The 19,213-nt window shown below is 53.1% G+C and overlaps 1 protein-coding gene across 3 annotated transcripts; it reads right to left on the reverse strand.

Moving 5' to 3' along the window:
- Nucleotides 1–269: 269 nt before the first annotated feature.
- NPR1 (natriuretic peptide receptor 1) lies at nt 270–14,720 on the reverse strand. Of its 3 annotated transcripts, none has more exons than XM_024748183.1 (22): nt 13,411–14,720; nt 12,504–12,703; nt 11,955–12,068; nt 11,396–11,531; nt 11,033–11,124; nt 10,191–10,326; nt 9,392–9,476; nt 8,430–8,550; nt 7,501–7,575; nt 7,281–7,358; nt 6,793–6,897; nt 6,462–6,533; nt 6,187–6,343; nt 5,744–5,899; nt 5,335–5,503; nt 4,474–4,620; nt 4,265–4,388; nt 4,035–4,103; nt 3,580–3,754; nt 3,231–3,329; nt 1,105–1,196; nt 270–952 (listed from the first exon to the last, which is right to left on the reverse strand). In XM_024748183.1, the coding sequence occupies exons 1-22, from the start codon at nt 14,120–14,122 to the stop codon at nt 890–892; spliced, it is 3,177 nt and encodes a 1,058-aa protein (XP_024603951.1). In that variant the 5' UTR covers nt 14,123–14,720; the 3' UTR covers nt 270–889. The 3 variants fall into 3 exon arrangements, with proteins under 3 accessions (XP_024603951.1, XP_024603950.1, XP_024603952.1); XM_024748182.1 differs by having other exon boundaries at nt 6,462–6,536; XM_024748184.1 differs by having other exon boundaries at nt 5,765–5,899; nt 6,462–6,536; nt 13,411–14,549.
- Nucleotides 14,721–19,213: the final 4,493 nt, after the last annotated feature.

Genomic DNA, 19,213 nt, shown 5'->3' on the forward strand with positions numbered 1-19,213 from the left:
CAGAATATACTGATAGATAGGACCCACATAAACAAAAGCTCTTTGGGGCCCTCAGTAGCTTTTAAGGGAGTAAATGGGTCCTGAGACCAACAGCACCAGCACTGCTGGGGTCATTCGCAGGCTGTTACACTGGCTCCTCAAAACGGAAGGGGCACTGCAGCCTTTTTCAGATACTGCATTCCAACTTGAGAAACACCTTATTTGAAGCACAGGATGGAGAAAATGACTGTGTTTTCTGGCAACCCGCTCTCCCTCAAGAAAAGACACTGTCACTGGAATAAAGATTTTAATGGTCTCCACTCACAGGAGAAGCAAGGCACACAAGCCCACAGCCCTCTGTCCTTCCCTTTCTCCCCTGTGCATTGCATTCTAGGTTGGGTGGTGGGGGACGGGGGTGGTGGTGTTTGTGGCCCATCTGGGCTAGGCCCAGATGTGGACTCCCCCCAGCCCCTTGATTCACCTATAATCCCTTTGCCTTTTCCTCCTCCCCATAAAAGTCACAGTGTAGCATGGTTGAGGGAAGAGGGCACAGGGAGGGGCAGGAGGATCCAGGAATCCATGTCCCAGCCTGGCCTGGCCTGAGTCAGGGTGGAGAGTGGGTGCGTGTGCCTACGTGTGTGTGTGTGTGTGTGTGTGTGTGTGTGTGTGTGTGTGTCCCTGGGCATGGCTGTGAGTTTTGGTCCAGTCCTGTGAGCTCCAAGTTCTCCCCCAATACCAGTCCACTTTCAGAGGTAATGTCTGGTGTCTCCACTGGGGTCTGCACATCTGAGCTGTTCGAACTACTTCTTTGGCAATGGTGGGGATACTGCAGGCGAGGCTGAGGCCTGGCACCTCTCTGTCACCTCTGGCACAGGGAAAGGAGGTGTGGAAGGCCAGGAGGGGAGCCAGGTCAGCCTCGGGTGCTACTCGCCCGCTCCCCCAGTAGCCAGTAGGTCCGAACTTTGCCTTTGCCCTGGAGGGAAAAAGAGGAGTTTGGGGTGGGGAGTGACTCATCCACTTTCCCAAATGTTGGGAGTGGGGTTGGCTGCTTGAGAAGGGCCCTGGGGGAGGGTAAGCCCTTCGGAGACCCTAAGGGGTGGTAAGGGTAGGGACTTCCTTTCCTACCTTCATTTCTACATCCCCTCGAAGCTCCAGCTCGAAACCACCAAACTCCTCCAGGACAGCCTTGGTCTCAGAAGACAAGTGGATCTTCAGGGCTGGGTAGGAGAAGGGAGATGAGAGAAGCAAGAGATGGGAGCAGGAGATCAGGGACTGTGGGGCTAGAAAGATGCTCTCCCTCCTTCCTTTGGCCCAGAAAGCCTCCTAATTCAAAGTCCCACCCCCTCCATGTAGTGTCTGACTACACGGGCCTCTCCCTAAGAACTCTAGAACTGTGTTGCCCACCATGAAAGCCGTTAGTCACATGTGGCTATTTAAACTGTAATTGAAATATAGTGAAAAATGCAATGCCTCAGAGGCTACCATATTGGACAGCACAGCATAGAACATTTCCATTACTGCAGAAAGTTCTATCGGACAGCACTCCAGAGCATCACCAGGCTCTAGACAGACAATAGAGTGTAGTGGTCAGGAGCTCAGACATTGGAGCCTGCTCTGCCGAGTATGAATCCCAGCTTGGACACTTGCTCGGGGAAGTAGTATAAACTATCTGTGCCTCAGTTTCCTACTCTACAAAATGCTGATAGCAACAGGACCCATCTCAAAGCCTTCTAGTGAGGATTAAATTTAACATTATTCATTACGCATTTTAAAAGAGTCTGGCACTTAGGAGGCACTATACGAGTGTTTGATAGTGCTAGCTATCATCGTTCCTTAACCCAACACCCTCATTTCAGGGCTGAGGGAGCCCAGGCCTCGGGGAGGAGACCTGCCCAAATCTGCTGAGGTCTGACCAGACTCCTGACTCCTGACTGCTGTTCCCCACAGCCCTTCTTTGACCTCCCTCTGAACTCGCCCCTACTACTCCTGGGGTCTGCATCGCAGAGGCCCTTTTATGCTGTTAAACGATTTCTGAGAATGTGTTCCTTGAGGACTGAACCTCAGTGAGAAGCTTTCTCCACCTCAATGCCCTCAACACGGTGCTCAGGGAATATCTGCTGAACCAGACCCCCTCTGGGCTCCCAAGTAGCCCTTTGCCCACCACGAGGCTTAGCTGGGGTCCGCGTGGACTCCCTAGCAAGCTTTGGTCTGGGTCGTCTTAGTATTCCAAGGCCTGGTACTCAGTAGTTGCTCAATAAATATTTACTGAATTGAATTGTGTTGACTACAGCAGGAGGCAGAAGATCAACAGGAAGCAAGCCCAAGGGAAGAGGTGGGAGCAAGCATTTATTTGGTACCTACTGTGTTCCAGGGGTTGGGCTATGTTTTTTAGAACACTGAGACAGGCATCATTTTAAAGATAAACAGGGACTTCCCTGGTGGCGCAGTGGTTAAGAATCTGCCCACCAATGCAAGGGACATGGGTTTGAGCCCTGGTCTGGGGAGATCCCACATGCCGCGGAGCAACGAAGCCTGTGCGCCACAACTACTGAGTCTGCACTCTAGAGGCTGCGAACCACAACTACTGAAGCCCGCGTGCCACAACTGCTGAAGCCCGCACACCTAGAGTCCCTGCTCTGCAACAAGAGAAGCCACCAGAATGAGAAGCCCGCGCACCGCAACTAAGACTAGCCTCCACTCGCCACAACTAGACAAAGCCTGCGCACAGCAACGAAGACCCAAGGCAGCCATAAATTAATTTTTAAAAAAAAAGATAAACAGCTAAGGCTCAGAAAAGTTGAATGACAACTATCTGCTAGTCGTGTTATATGACTTTCTCACGTAACTCTTCTGAGGTAGATATTTAATTCTCATTTTCCAGGTGAGGAAAACAGAGGCTCAGGGAGGTGTAGCAAACTGACACAGCTGAGTCGGTTGTAGAGCTGAGATTCACACCCGAGTGGGCTGCTCTGGAGCCCTTTTTACCACACCCAAGAGGGTCCTAAAGGTAGTTCCCAGCTGGGAACTGCTGGACATTGGCCTGGAAAGACTTTTCAATCATTTGCCAAGAGGGCGCAGCTGGGACCTGAGTCTCTGATTAGATTCAAGGTGATGTGGCCAGGTTGAACCCTTATGAGAAGGGAGCCTGGGAGGAGACAGAACATGGATTGGATAGGCACCCACTGCCAGGAGAGCCTTCCTCAGCCACAGCCACCCTTCCCTCCCTGTCCCGCCTCGGGGACCCAGCATACCTTCCCCGTTAGACTCCATTCTTGAGGCCGTGTTTACTGTGTCCCCAAAAAGACAGTAACGGGGCATCTTCAGCCCTACCACACCTGCACACACGGGTCCTGGAGGGAGCGGAAGCCCATCAGTGAGGGAAACCCATCAGTTTAGGGAAGTAGGTGGGAGGAACGGAGGGTGGCCATAGGACGGGGCTAGAGCGCTCCAGGAGAGGCAGCAGGTGGGACCTGCTGTCGGTGGGAGCCCAGAGGTGTAGGTGTACGCGCGCACGGGGAGCGGTGGCGACGCGGCCGGCTCGTCTCTTATCTGCAGCTCCAGCCTGTGGGAGCCCACTCCCCGCCCCTCCGGCGGCCTCACCTGTGTGGATGCCGATGCGCAAGCGCAGCTGCTCCTGGGGCCGGTGGCGGATGCGGAAGGAGCGCACCGCGTCCAGCAGCGCCAGGGCCATGCGGGCCACCTCGCGGGCGTGCAGCCTCCCGTTCCGCACTGGGAGCCCGGACACCACCATGTAGGCGTCACCAATGGTCTCCACCTGTGAGGGCCGCGAGAGGGTGCCGGACCTGAGGACTGGAACTTTCTCCCGGTGCGGCCCCCACACTGTGGGCACCGCCTTCCTGTCCCCACCCCCCATCTACCAGCCACTGTGTTCGCTCATCCCCCAGCCCCCGCGCGGTTTTTCTGCCTGTTCCTGGGTCTCCCTGTGACACCTCCCTGTGACACTGTCTTTGTCCACGTCTCTTGGTCTTCCTGCTTAAGACTATGTCATTCTGCCCTCCACATCCGTCTGTCTGTCCCCTCCCATCTTTACTCACCTTGTAGACATCAAAGTTGTCTATGACAGCATCAAAGCAAGTGTACAGGTCGTTGAGCAGGGTCACCACCTGGAAGAAAAGAGAAGCCAAGAGGGGTGGGGAGTAAGGGGCCCCGGGGCCCCACCTGGGCTCAGGTGGGAAAAGCGATACCAGAAGGCAGGCCTATGGGATGCAGGTGCCAAGCCAAGCACACCTGGCTGCTCCGACACCTGGGGCTGTGCCTGTCTTACCTGCATGGGCGTGCTCTCCGCCGACAGGGCTGTGAAACCCACAATGTCGCTGAAGTAGATGGTGACGCTGTCAAAAGCTTCGGCCTGGACCGTCTCCCCACGCTTCAGCTGCTCAGCCACTGAGCTGAGGGGTCAGGGACAGGTGCAGGATCAGAAGGTGAGGTGGGGCTGGGACAGGGGTGGTGGGAGCACCAAGCACGGGCACTCACTGAGGCAGAATCTGGTAGAGCAGGGCCTCCGCCTTGCGCTTCTCCTCCAGGTAGGCCTGGGTCCGCTCCTCCACCAGCTCTTCCAGGTTGTTGGCGTACTGTTCCATGCGCGACAGCAGGTTATCCAGGATGTTGCTGCTGTTCTCTCTGGGGACAGGGGCGGCGGAAGGGGTGGTGGTGAGAGAGGAAGGGCACGCCCTACCCTGAAGTGCCTCCCCCAGGCTCTCACCCTCCCCAGGCTTAATGTCAGCCCACTGCAGTGGAGTCCCTGGCGAGAGTCAGGGTTGGGGGGCACAGAAGGATCGGGGTGGCAGGGGAAAAGGGTCGGAGGAAAGTCCAATTCATCCCTGAGACCCCAGGGTCAAGTTTCAAGCTTCAGACGTATTGGCTATTTTGAACATCTTTGTTGAACACAAGTGGCTTAGAAGGAGGTAGAAGAGGCAGAAGGGGACAGGGACCACTCGAGAACGGAGTGAGGGCACACAGGCTGGCAGAGGGGTGCGCCTGGAGGACCCCCAGGGGCACACTGGGAAAGGGGATCAAAGGGCCGGGTGGGAGCTCCCACGGAGGGCAGAGAGGTGTAGGGAGAAGGTGGGAGGCCATTTACTCTGCGGCCACTGAAGGCTGATGGAGTAGGGGCCGCTGGAGGAGCGGGGTATGAGAGGTAGGGGACTGTGGGACCAGCTGGGTCCTACAGTATTCACAGAGGGGGCTGCGAGGCTGTGGCGGGCTGGAGCAGGCTGTGTATGCGGGGGGCTGTGCGTGGGCTCTGCCACCACAGGGATAAGACTTAAGTGTGAGGCACGCGGTCGCTGTGGGGGGTAGAGGAGGCTGGGAGGATCCAGGACTAATGCCAGCGACCTGTTAGATTTGCGCAGCATCAGGCGGATCTGTTGGAAGGGTGGCCGCTCCTGCGGGTCCTCGGCCCAGCAGCGCTGCATCAGCTGCCCCAGTTCCTCCAGGTGACTCTGCAGGGCCAGGGAGGGCCGGAAGGGGGGCTGCTCGCCCCGAGTCACACGCTCGATGATCTCTGTGTGGTGGGGGAAGAGAGGCCGAGGGGTAGGTTCAGCCCGGGGCCTGTTGAGAAATGGGGTGGGGAGGTCCAGGACCAGGGCATGGGGCAGGGGAGCCCTGCAGGGAACTGGGCTAGTCATGCTCAGGGTCATTGGCAGCAGTGGAGCAAAGGGTGGTGGCATTTCCAGGGTTCCCTCTCTCTGGAGCTGGGGTTAGTTGACTGTGGCAGCATTAGGGGAAAGCATGGTCCTCTCACCTTTGGGACTGAGATCCAAACCTTCCACATGGAAGACACCACTCCTCAGGGCAATCTCCTGAAGGATGATCCCAAAGCTGTACACGTCACCAGCCTGGGAGCCCCGGGCAGGGGGTGAGGCCATTCGCAGGAGCTCAGGGGCTGTCCACAACTTTTCTGCAGGTCAGAGGTCAGGAGTCACAGGGTGAAGGGCCCCAAAGCTAAGGGATGAGGGGAAACAAGGTCCCAGGGGATGTGGCTGGGACTGATCTGGAGACATCACAGGGGGTGCTAGGGCTAGAAGGGGTCTTGAGACCATTTCGTCTGACTCCACTTTCTACTGATGATGAACTGAGCAGGGAGTCAGGAAAGGTGGGCCCGAGCCCACCGTAGGCCAGGCATCAGCATCCCCACTGGGCTGTGCTGGGGGTGGTGGTAGGGGTCAGAGTCAGGTCGGGGCTCACTGGCATAGAGGGTGTGTCCTTGCTCGGGCTCCGGGTCCCTGAAGCTCTCCAGCCCGTAGTCAGTGATCTTGAGCACGAAGCGCCCGTCTACCACGCAGTTGGATGACTTGAGGTTCCCATGGGAGCAAATGGCCCCGTTGTGCAGGAACAGCATACCCTGGGAAATTTGGGGAGGCAGGGGTCTTGGGCATGAGTGAGACCTCCAACCAACCACAGCCAGGGGAGAAGACTGCCTGGCCCCTCCCCCAACACCCAGTGGGCCCTTCTGGGCCTACCTTGACGATGTCATGGGTGAGCGAGTACCGGAACATCCAGTCCAGGGTGATGCTCTCATTCTCCAGGATGTCCTGCTGGGCAGTGAGAGTCAGCCCTGTACCCTGCACATGCCCCCAGGAGGAGGAGTGCAGGGGTTCCACTGACATAAACTGGCAGAACGGGACAAAGCTTTGGATCTACTCCAGTGCCACCACCCTCCCCCCGCTCCCATTTTACAGATGGGGAAAATAAAGGTCAGAAAGAAAGAGAGGCTTGCCCAGGGCCTTATGTTGAGTCAGGGGCAGAGCCGGGGCTAGGCCTAGTTGTCCTGACACTCCCTTGTTGCCTCACCTGCAAGCTCCCACGGGGACAGTACTCTGTGAGGATACAGATATTGGGGGGGTCAGTGCAGGCCCCCACAAACCTGGTCAGGTGTTCGTTCTGCACATCCCGCATCTGCAGGTGAGAGCCAGCATCAGAACCTGACAGAGACCTCACTCCTTGCCAAGTTGCCCCCACCCTTGGGGACCCCTCACTCTCCTTAAGTCCCTATGCATTCTCTGCAGACATTCTAGGACCTTCCCCGGTGATTCCCACTCCTGTTCTAAAGAACCCTTCCCCAGAACCTGCTCCCTACTCCCTCTGCTTCCTAAGCCTATCCAATGGAGCCCCTACAAAATCTCCAGCCCTTCTTCCATCTATGATTCCCCCACTCGTACCCACAACACACAGGGGCCCATCCCAGGATACCCTGCAGTCCCTCCATACCCATTCTGTTGGCCCACCTCCCCTGTGTCCCTAGATTCTTCCCTAGGCCATTGCCTCCCTCCCCACATTACATGCTTCAGCTCAAACAGGACTTCCCGCGTCAGCTCAATGCGTTTACGGTTCACACGTTTCACAGCCACGAGGTTACCCTGAGTGAGGAATGGAGATTGTCACTGTAAGGGGATGGCCCAGCCCTGACAGCCCACCCCTGTGCTAAGACCGTCTCCAGTCCTCCATTATAGGAAAGCCCTGCCCCAGTCCTGAGGACCAGTGGTCTTTCCCCAGACCCACCTTATAATATGCTGTCTTGGCAAAGATTTGGAACTGGCCCTCTGTGGTCAGCAGGGAGCCGTAATTGGAGCCTCTCTGAAGGGACGGAGTGCAGGAGGGGTGGTCAGCCCACGGGCCCGGCTCTCCATCCCGGTTGCTTGAGTTCTGGTCTTCACTACCCTGCCTTATCTTTGTGTTGCCCTGCCTCTCATTTCACATCATAAAATCCTTTCCTCATTTATTTACTTTGTAAAAATGTATCTTCAGGGGCTTCCCTGGTGGCGCAGTCGTTGAGAGTCCGCCTGCTGACGCAGGGGACATGGGTTCGTGCCCCAGACCGGGAAGATCCCACATGCCGCGGAGCGGCTGGGCCCGTAAGCCATGGCCTCTGAGCCTGCGCGTCCGGAGCCTGTGCTCCGCAACGGGAGAGGCCACAACAGTGAGAGGCCCAAGTACCGGAAAAAAAAAAAAAAGAAGTATTTTCAGGGGGGTGGGGCGTGGGGGTGAGATGAACTGGGAGACTGGGATTGACATATATACACTGATATGTATAAAATAGATAACTAATAAGAACATGCTGTATAGCACAGGGAACTCTACTACTTCGCTGTACAGTGGAAACTAACACAACGTTGTAAAACAACTATACCCCAATTAAAAAAAAAAAGTATGCGGAAACTTTCAGATGATTATACAAAAAAACAAACAAATAAAATAAAACGTATTTTCACATATGCTATCTCTAACTTTTGAAAGAGCCCTGTGAGGGAGCTCTGTAGATGTAATCATTACCTGCGGTAGTCTCAGAGAGGGAATGTGACTTGCCCAAGGTCATACAGTGAGTGAAGGCAGGGCTGGGACTAGAAGCCTGCTCTCTACCCTACCCATCAGGCACTACCCACACGCCCATTCCCAACTCTGCCCCCTCCCCCCAGTACCGGAGTTCTTACCCCGCTCAGGGTCAGCCGGCTGCCTGCACTCCGGAGGTGCCTCTCTAGGCTGCTGGGCTGCAGGTCCTCCCAACGCACCCGCCACAGCTCTGAGGCCAGTTCCTTCTCCAGCTGCATCTTTCTGAGGCATGAAATGTGCACCTAAGTCCATGTCTGAGCCCCTGACCCAGGGTTGGGGGGTGCTCAGCAGCCTCTCCTCAGAGCCCTGGGACCACTGCAGTTGCTAAGAGATGGGTGGGGCAATTAACATCCTCTTGGCTGAGAGTCAGGAGGCTTGGGTGAAATTCTGCCTCACTGGGGACCTTGGGGTAGTCATTCCACTTCTCTGAGTCTCAGGTTCATGTCTAAATGTCCTCATTTGGAAATTGGGGACCTCGACATTTATTTCAAAGCATTGTTACAAAAATGAAAAGAAAAACTGTGTGTGGAAGTGCCTGGCACACAGTATATGCTTGACCAGCATCGATTTCCTTCTCTCCCTCCTTGCTTCCCTCTGTCTTTAACTTTTCCTGCATTTTCCTGTCAGCCTCCCACTGGAAGGCAGGAGTGGGGCTTCCTTCTCTCTCTCCTCCACTCTGGGTTCAGCACTTGGTACACAGCAGAGCCTTCATCCCTGCTCAACGAATATAGGCCCAACCCCACAGGTGTTGGTCCACTGCTTCCCATCTGGTCTGTACAAGCAGGAAGGGAGGATAAACGGAATCCACACCCTATGATGCCCCCAACAGATCTGCTCCTTCTTGGATCTCCCAGATCCTCCCTGGCCACTCCACCTCTGTCCCCTCCTCCTTCTCTCTTCCAGGTGTCCTGAGGCTTTTTAGTCTCTTTTCTCCCCCATCTCCCTGGGCCTTGCTGTGCTGTCCCTTTACCCCTCCCTCTTCCCTCTGGGTCCCTGCCACCTCCTCTGCTATTGGTTCTTTAGGTCTCCCAGCCTCAATCACCACCCTCATTCCAAGGCTTACCTGTATATGAAGAAGGAGATGATCAGAATGCTGAGCAGGGAGAGGCTGCCCACCAAAGCCAGCACCTCCAGGGTGGAAAAGTGGTCTGTAGGGGAGAGTCCAAGTTGCAGCAAGAGAGATTTGGGTTAGACATTGGACAGCAGGAGGAAGAACCTTTATTTTTTTTATTTTTAAATTTTTTTGGCTGCACCGCACAGGCATGTGGGATCTTTAGTTTCCTGACCAGGGATCGAACCCAGGCCCCCTGAAGTAGAAGCGTGGAGTCCGAACCACTGGACCACCAGGGAATTCCCCGAAGAACCTTTTAATATTCAATTAGGGACTTCCCTGGTGGCGCAGTGGTTAAGAATCCGCCTGCCAATGCGGGCGACACGGGTTTGATCCCTGATCCAGGAAGATCCCACGTGCCGTGGAGCAGTTGAGCCCGTGGGCCACAACTACTGAGCCTGCGCTCTAGAGCCCGTGCTCCGCAACAAGACAAGCCACCGCAATGAGAAGCCCCCACACTGCAACAAAGAGTAGCCCCCGCTTGCCACAACTAGACGAAGCCCATGCACAGCAACGAAGACCCAACACAGCCAATAAATAAATAAATAAAAGTAATATAATAATGAAATAAAATAAAAAGTTTTAAAAAATATTCAATCAGTGAACTGGGATGATGGATGAAGGGAAGAAAAAGGCAGGAGGAGTCTCTCCAGGAACCCCTCAGTGTGGGAGAGGAGCACGTATTTGATTCCCTGAGCAGGAAGGATGCAGCATCTCCATAATGGAGGCTTGGAAGGCAAGGGGCAGTCACCTTGGTTGCAGGCTGGGTCCTCATTGTCAAAACCACATTTGGGCACATCAGGAGGTGGATACCCCAGAGGCCAGTTCAGTTTGCACCCTGACACGGTCACCAGCTCTTGGGAGGTTCCATTGAAGTTCAGAACAACCTATGGGAGGGCAGGAGCGGTCGGTGGGCAAGGGCCCTTGGTGAGGCCTCCCGTCCAAGGGAGAAATCCTGCCCCCCACCTACCCCATCTCTGCTGCCAGGGACTGTGTCTGCACTGTCAACTATTCAACGAGTCCCTGCCGTGACTGGATACAGAGAGCCTCATACCCATGCCCCATGTTATCAGAGTGGACAAACTTGAAAATGACTTAAAGGCTTTATAAAGAAAACTCTATATAGAATCACAGCCCTACACTCAGGGAGTTTATAATCTTGGATTGAAGCACACAGGAGATAGGAAAATGCAGTGTTCTCGGTCCACATTCCCAGGCCTAATCCAGGCACCCCTCGTCCAGGAAGCCTTCCCTGGATGATCTGCTCCTTGGTGCCTGTGGTCTCAACCCCTTCCTGTTCCTGTTGCACTTATAGGGCAATAGGATGTGCATTCATCTTGGCCCTGAGTCAGTCTGTCTCCGCTGGGAGGGGATCCTGCCTGCCTTTGGAGACAAGGAGTTTCCTGAGGGCAGCACTGTGCTCCCTCCTCAGACGTGGGGTTCCCCAAGGACAACACCTGTGAGTCCCTATTGTTCTGGTTGCTCCTCCAGATTGGCTGGATCTCTTTTATCCAGGGCTCTGTCTTATCCGGGGCGGTGGGAGGGTGAAATGTCATTCCCAGTTGGCACTGTCTTCTGGGGGCACAGCCTTACCCTGAAGGCGCCAGTGTCAGGATCCATATCCCAGAGGGAGAAGTCAGTCTCCCGATCTCCATTGCTGTCCATTTTCAGGTATCCTGTCACACCTGGGGGTATGGAGGAAGATGGCTGTGTTTTGACAGGGTGGAATTTCATGGGTCCCACACCTCATCTCCGTCTGTTGATCTTTTGATCTGGGCACTTAGGAAGACTTCTTGATGGCACTAGGGACATGGGGAAAAGAGCCTAAAGAAGAAGAGAGGTAGAAGAGACTGGTGTGGGCAAGTGACTACCTGCACTACAGGGCTAGGGGCTTCTCACTGCTTCCTGCCTGGGGCACCCCAAGGTAGCCCATTCCTGCCACCTCCAGTGCCTGACCTTGGAAGCTTCGGTTCCACATCCGCTGAGTGATGCCCTCCCCATCGGTGACAGTTCCCCCATGTGCTAGAGTCTCCGACACTGCCTGGACATAGAGCAGGAGCCCGTCGTGGAAGGACGCTGGGATGGTGTTCACCTGCAGGGGCAGGCAGAGCTGGGCTGGGGTGGGATGTATGAAGGGCACAGAGTGGGGCGCTGTGGGGTGGGGAATGGGAGGCACTGGGAACTTGGAAGAGGATGGGAGAAAACACGCTCACAGCACAGAGAGATTTTACTACTTGTAAGACGCCTCCGCGTATATCACTGCTTCTGAATCCTGCTAGGCAGATGGGGCAGGACGTAGCATCCTCATTTTACTGATAAGGATTTGAGTTTCAGAGGTTGAATGACTTGTCAATGCCCCCCTCCATCATCAGGAGAGATACGGGAACAGTGGGAAGGGAAAGAAGGGGACACTTGGGAATACGGGGATGGCTGAGAGAGCAGGGCGGCGACTGGCAGAGGGCTGTGAACTGGGGGCTGGAGGTCCACGCTGCAGGGTCCCAGGAACCCCTCCTACCAGGCCGTCCTCCATGGTGAAGTTGAACTGCTCATGGGCCAAGTGTTTTAGCTTCTGTAGGAATTCCAAGTACTCAGGATTATCCGGCTCTTTATATGTAATGATTTTGGCAGCCTGAGGAAGGGGTCAGTGGAGAGGGGAGAGCTGGGTGCTGACTCCAGTCCTGCCAGTACTCTGGGTGCCCACCTCCCAGAGCTGCATCTCTACTTGCTCAAGGTCAAATTGGATCCTATGTCCTGCGCGAGGTGCTGCCTGCTTCAAAGCAGGGGATGAACTGGGATGGCTTTTCCAAGTCCAGATGGTCTATGAGATGTGAACATTATCCCACCTCAAGGGCATTTTCTCATCTTTTTAGCCTCCTGGTTCTGAAGTCCCCTGGCCCTCTATATACCCCTTGCCCCAGCCCCCTGCCCTTTGTCACCTAACTCTCTATGAGCATCCAGAACCTCTTTTCTGGAATCCTTTCAGACACTGAGGGACCCAGGACCCAGACACAATGTGCCACCAGCCCAGAGCCCCACAGCCTGGGCTTCCAATCTGAACACTCACCTGAAAGGCCTGGTGGGCACTGACATCCTGCCCATCTCCTCTCTCCCAGGGCCTGTGGGGAGCAAGGCTGTGTGCTCCTTGCAGGCTTTGCCCAAAGAGGTCCAGGTGGAAGAAAACATAGTCCTCCCCACTCAGGCCAGCTTCCAGGGCCAGAAGCATCAGGGTTCTGAAGGTGTCTGGGGAGCTGCAGATGTAGACAACTGTGGAGGAAGGGGGGTCAGAGAGAGAGAGAAGAGCCTAAGTGTCAGGGAGTGGAGGGGGAACTGAAGCCGGGGCACCCAGGGGAGGAAATTCAGAGACCCTGAGGTAGTTAAGTGGAACTCCTGGCTCAGTCTGGGCTGTGGCCTGAGGAAGGTGAAGGGAGGGAGGAGGCGGTGGGAGGGGGAGGAGGAAGGAGCCCAGATAGGGAGAGAGGGAATAATGGAGCCAAAGGTGGGCAAGGTGAGGTCAGGAGCGGGGGAGAGCAGAGAAGGGCCAGCTGGAGAGGGGACTGGAAGAGGAGAGGGCGTGTGGGAGCACGAAGAGGAGAAGCTGGAGGAGGGAAGAAGCCTGCTGGGAAGAGAAGGAAAATGGGGGAGAGATGAGGGATAGGAACTAAGCTGGGGCCCTACTAAGTGTCATGGTGGCTGGAGGCATTTTCTCCCTCCCGTTAACTCCGGAGGAACCGGCGGGAAGGAGGGGGGGGAGTGTGGAGGTGAGAAGAGAGGAGAGCCTAGGAACTGGGAGAGGGGGTGGGGGGGGGCATGGAGAAAGAGAGGGAAATAGAAACTCAGAGGTGGAAAGGGCTGAGGAGGCTGAGACAGGAATGAGGAGCCGCGGGGAGGAGAAGTCTGGCCCGGAGAAGAGAGAGGATGTCCCGGGGAAGGCCCGGAGGCAAAGCGGCCGGATGGGTGTGCCCGTGTCTCACCTCGGCCTTTGCGTCGCACGGTGCGCAGCAGCATGGTGTAATGGTCGCGGTCGCCCTCGGCGAACTCCAGGTGGTCCACCGTGATGTTGAGGCGGTCGCGGACCTGCATGTACAGCCCCTCCACCACGAAGAAGCAGGGCTGGTCGTCGCGGGGCTGGTAGGCGTAGAGCACTAGAGCCTGGCGCTCCCAGCCCAGCCGTCGGTGCAGAGCCGCCACGAAGTCGCCCAGCTTGGCATGGCTGGGCCCGGCGCGGGTGGTCAGCGCGTACTCGTCCTTGGCCCCGAACCCCACAGCCGGGGCGCCGGCGGTCAGCAGCGGCACCCGCCAGTGCGCAGTGAAGCGGCCCACGGGGGCGGCGGCGTACACGCAGCCGGGGCCCAGGAACACCGCGGGGTTGTGCTCCCACTTGAGGTCCACGGCGGCCAGGGGCGCGGCGGTGTCGGAGCAGACGCCCAGCGCGCTCTCGCTGCTGCCCAGCACCGTGCGGACTGTCCAGCCCGGCAGCAGGTCCGGCCGCGCCTTCACCCGGGCCAGGGCCAGCTCCACCGCCGGTCCCACGCGCGCCCACGACCACGGGTACGAGGTGTTGGCCAGAGGTAGCACCACGGCCACCGTCAGGTTGCCCGCGTAGCTGCCTGGGAGCAGCAGCAGCAGCGGCAGGAGCAGAAGCAGGCGCAGGCGGGCGCCGGAGGGGCAGCCGGGGCGCGGCATGGCCTCAGCGGGCACCGAGGCGGACAAGCGCTCCCACCATGGCCTCTGGCGTCCCCTCCGGCTCAGCGGCCCATCCTGGGCACCAGGAGCGCCCCTGTGGGAGGGAGGACGAGCGGGGCGGGGGCGCTCACCCCGAGGCACGCTGCCCCTTCTAGCTGTGACAGTCTGCGCCAGGAGCGCCAGGGGCGCGCGACCGAGGGGTGCGCCCAGGGCGCTGCAGAGCAGGTGGGTGCAAGGAGAGCGCGGGGGCCGAGAGGACGCGAGTGTGAGCGAGAGCGTGTGTGTGTGTGTGTGTGTGTGTGTGTGTGTGTTAGGAGAGAGAAAACGAGAGCGCGAGCGAGCGCTCCGTGGAGAAGGATGGGAGAGGGCGCCAGGGAGGGAAAGGGGAGTGTGAGTGTTTGTATGTGTGCGTGAGCGCCTGGCCCAGAGAGTGTGCCAGAAGGGGCGTCCGGCCGGCCCAAGTCTCCGGCAGTCCGGGGGGGGCTGGGGAGGACCCAAGCCAAGCTCCGAACCCTCCCTCCCGGCCGCTTCCCCTCCCAGACTCCGTGACCTTAGAACCAATCCTGGATCTTTAACTCCTTCGTCCCCGCCCCGAAGTCGCGGGCTCTTCCGAGTCTCTCAGCCCGCGCACTTTCCTTTAGAGCCTCTTCGCGCTTCTCGGCGGACAAACTTCTTCCTCCTCCGAGAAGTGGCACGGGTAGAAGGGGCTCTGTTGCCGGGTCGGGAGGAACGGAATAGAGAAGTCTGTGGGAACAACAGAGGGCCTCTTGCGCCCCACCTTTCCCTCCCCTCCTACCTGGTTCCGTCTGGGGAAGAGAGAAAGAGGTGCTGGTTTGGGATCTTGGTAGGAAAAAGTGTGTGTTTGGATGTGTGTCGGGGTGGTGCGGGAGGGTGACGGTTTCTGGAAAAGGCGTTAAAGTAGGTGAATCCAGGGTCCCCGTAACCAGTCCATCTAGGATCTCCCCCCCCCCCCACCTCCGGTTTACAGATTGAGCGGATTAGCGGAGAAAAAGGACCAGGTAGAAGGGCGGAGTTAACTCTTTAGTTCCCCAATGGCTGTAGGAACGGGGAGGGAGAGCTTGCGGGTGGCTGGAAGAGCGAACAGGTGTGATCTCAGGGTCACTGCCGGCGTGTGAGTGTGTGTTTGTCTTGAGGAGGATTATTAAAATGGCATTTGTCGGGGCGGTGGGAGACAGTGTTGGAAATGACAAGCGGAGGGGTAAATTGGGGAGAGTATTTTGGGGCCCTTGACGGCTGGGCTGGGGGCCGGAGAGCTGCGGAATCAGTCTGCCCTCTAATGGCCAGCAGAAGTCGTTGATCGTATTGCGCTGCCAACCTCTGCAAGCCTGTACCTAGGCAAGACCAAAGATCAGGAAATTTCTTCCGTACTGCAGATTTCTAGAGGACCTAGTACGTGTTAAGCACCGGCTGAAGGTATAAAGATTAAGACTATATATATGTGTGTGTGTGTATATATATATATATATATATGTATCTCATATATATCATGTATATATGGTCCATACATTTGAGGAGCTCTATTTGGGACAAATAGCCATAATGTAATATAGTTAAATACTACAGCAGAGAGATAGGTAAATTGCTAAAAGGCCCAGATAAGGGCTATTTTGCTTGCATTAGGGCCAGGAAAATCTCCAACGAGAAATAATTCAACAAGGGTAGGAGGATGAGGCATGTTTTGTCTGGCATGTATTCTCTCTCTCAAATATATATATGTTATATATTATATATGTATATTATATATATATATATAAAATTTAATTGCCCACATTTTAAAATCAGCAGATGGCACATGAATATTTGGAATTCTGACTTGTCTTGAAATATTGGAGAGCTGGTAATCTAGGTCCTGCATCTCTCCATGAACAATAATCTGGAACCAAGTATCCATTACTTCTTTGAGGTGAGTCTAGCTCATCACGGTTCCTATTCACCCTGTTCACTCATTTGCGTTACTGGCTTCATTAGCAGTGCATGTTTCCAACCCTGATCTAGGATGTAAGGTTTATGGGTGTAAGAATGACTGAGGAGGAGAGGCAAGAAAAGGCAGCAGAGGGCAGATCATGCAAGCTTTTGTGGGACAGGCATAATGTCTTTGTTCTATAACGAGGGCTCCAGAGGCTATAGAGGTAGATAGGAGATTGGAAAAATAATTTTTAAGTTTTATTGAGGTATGATTGTTATACCATAAGCTGTACATATTTAATGTATACAATTTGATGAGTTTGGACATATGCATATGCCCATGAAACACATCACCACAACAACAAGGTAATAAACATTTCCATCACCTCCAAACATTTCCTTGTGTCCTTTTGTGTGTGTGTGTGCGTGTGCGTGTGTGTGTGTGTGTGTATGTGTGTTAAGAACACCTAGCATGAGATCTACCCTCTTAACAAATTTTTAAATGTATAATACGGTCTTGTTCACTATAGGGAGATGCTTTTTAAGTAGAATCAACTGGAATTCAGGAAGAACATACAAATAACTGAAATCTAGGTGACATTGACTCATTAGTTGAGAAGCTAAAAGAAGCTGAAATGTTTCGGGGGGAAGATAACAATTTTAGTTTATTGCTTTTGAAGTGCCTGTAGATATCCAAGTGGAGGTGTCCAATAGACCATTGGATTAGTGGAACTGGAGCTCAGGAGAACTAGACTAGAAATCCAACTTAGTAATTGAGCTTCTCTTTCAACACTGGTGGCATAAATAATTTGTCCAATCCTCAAGCTGAGCTGCAGACAACTAAAAATGTTAGATGAAATGCTTTATAAAATAAACAAACTAAAAGACAGTGAGAGCATGAAAGGACAGAAAAGCAGACCAGCAATAGGAGAGCTTTTACCCTAGAGTCATTTGCTGATCCAAAATTGGTGGCAGAAAATAGGCTGTGTGGGGCAAGTGAGATAAAATTTGGAGTCCAAATGTCCCCAGAGGTAATTACTTAGATAAACCACCTTCCTATTTAGGGTTAGGATCCTGAAAGGCTGCACTCCTAGGGGAAACCTAGGAGTAGGATAAACCAGAAGTAAACAGAAAATCCAGACCTGAAATAGTCAAAAGCCAAAATTAAGAACAAATTCATGAGTTTAAGAGCAAGTTGGACTCAACTGAGGAGTAAGTAATGAATTGGAAGAAAGGACAGAAGAAACCACTCAGAATGAAGCATAGATACAAAGGAATGAAAAATATAAAAGGGGGGGTTGGAGATATAAAGGATACCCTGAGAAAGTCTGACACACCTTTATTTGGAGCCCAGGAGGGGGGGAAATAATAGGGTAGAAGCAATATTTAAAGAGATAATGCCTGAGAAACTTAAAAAAATAAATGAAATACATCAAGCCACAGATTCAAGAAGTTCAACAGATCTCAAGATTAAAGAAAAAAAAAATCCATACCTGGAGCCATCAGAGTGAAGCTGCAGGAAATTAAACCAAATATAAAATCTTAAAAATAGGCAGAAAAAAGAGGATTGGTTACCTTCAGAGGAGCAACCATTTGATTAACAACATTTTTTTCACAGCAAAAATGGAAGCCATAAAATAGTAAAATAATATTATAAATGTGCTGAAAGAAAATGACTTCCAATTTAGAATTACATATCTAGAGAAAATGTCCTTCAAAAACAAAGGTGAAATAAAGATGTATTCAGAAAAACCAAAACCAAGAAAGTTAGCCGCAAGCAGAAGGGCACTAATTCTCAAGCGGAAGGAATATTACTCCAGATGAGTGTTGGGTATACAGGAAGGAATAAAGAGCATTAAAAATGGCAAATCTCAATGACCACTGCTTTAATTAATAAGCATTAATGTCTTGTGGGATTGAACATATATACGGAATTTAAATTCTGTAAACGTATACACCTACACTTACCCAAGAGGAACAATTGCATCTCACTGCAAGAACCTTGTACAAAAATGGTCATAGCTGCTTTATACATAATGGCTCCAAACTGGAAAGAGCCCAGATGTGCTCGCCTGTGTCTCAGCCAGTTGGAGGTCCTGAATTCATCAACAGGAGAGTGAGTAAACAAACTGTGGAATATTTATGCAATGGTATGCTACTCATAAATAAAAAGGAACAAATTGCTGATAAATGCAAAAACATGGAAGAATCTTGAAATGTGTCAAGCAAAAGAAGCTAGACAAAAAAGAGTACATAGGATGTGAGTCCATTTATGGGAAGAACAGACGAAACTAATCTATGATAATAGAAATTGGAATAGTGATTGTCTCTAAGGGAAGGGCAAAGGGGTATGAGTGAATTTTTTGAGGTGATAAAAATGTTCTTTATGTTAAGCTGTGTGATGGGCAGAATACATTACTCAAAATTAATCGATCTGTGGACTTAAGATCTGTGCATTTTGCTGTAGTAAATAATACTACAATTAGTATATCAGTATCAATATAGTACTTAAAGAAGTTACACAACAATATATATAGTTCTGGAGGGAGTGACGGTGGTAAATGGAATTAAAGTATTCCTTCATTTTTCACGAGGAGGGTAAAAGTATTACATAAAATTAGACCTTGCCAGTTCAAGGAGGCACGTTGTAATTTTTAGGGTAACCACTAAAAGAGTAGAAAAAGAGTGTGTAACTTCCAATTGACAGAGGCAGGGAAGGAAGAATAAATAGTAATCAATGCAAAACAAGACAAGAAAGGGGAGAAACAGGATTATAGAAGCACGAAAAGCACATAGTAATATGCTTGATGTAAATGCAACCATAGTATATCCATATCTGTGGCTGTGAAACCGTATAAGGGTGAAATCCGCCAGAGGTTGTAGAGTGAGGAAAAGAGAAATGAGGGGAAACTGGGCAAATGGCAGGGGGTCTGGTCCTTCTCTCTTGTCACTTCCCTTGCGCTCTTTTTCTGAGCTCTCTTTGCAAAGGCTGTCTCAGTTTCCCTGCTAGTCCCTCACCATCAGTATTTTCCCCCTCTGATTTAATCAATATACATACTCAAATCCGCTTCTCCTGCCTCAAGTTTCTAGCCTCTGTGAACCACATCCAAACGTGTAGTGTTCACAGTCACCTAAAGTCCCTTCCTGTTCCATTTCGCTTGCTGA

The sequence above is a fragment of the Neophocaena asiaeorientalis genome, unplaced genomic scaffold, assembly GCF_003031525.2.
Source record: "Neophocaena asiaeorientalis asiaeorientalis breed wild unplaced genomic scaffold, Neophocaena_asiaeorientalis_V1.1 scaffold76, whole genome shotgun sequence".
NCBI lineage: Eukaryota > Metazoa > Chordata > Mammalia > Artiodactyla > Phocoenidae > Neophocaena > Neophocaena asiaeorientalis.

Coding starts and splice junctions, on each gene's coding strand:
- NPR1 (XM_024748182.1), bottom strand. CDS start 14,122: ATGCCGCGCCCCGGCTGCCCCTCCGGCGCCCGCCTGCGCCTGCTTCTG. Junction 11,532..11,954: donor TCACCATGGAGGACGGCCTG/GTAGGAGGGGTT, acceptor CTGCCCCTGCAG/GTGAACACCATCCCAGCGTC. Junction 11,125..11,395: donor GTGGAACCGAAGCTTCCAAG/GTCAGGCACTGG, acceptor CCATACCCCCAG/GTGTGACAGGATACCTGAAA.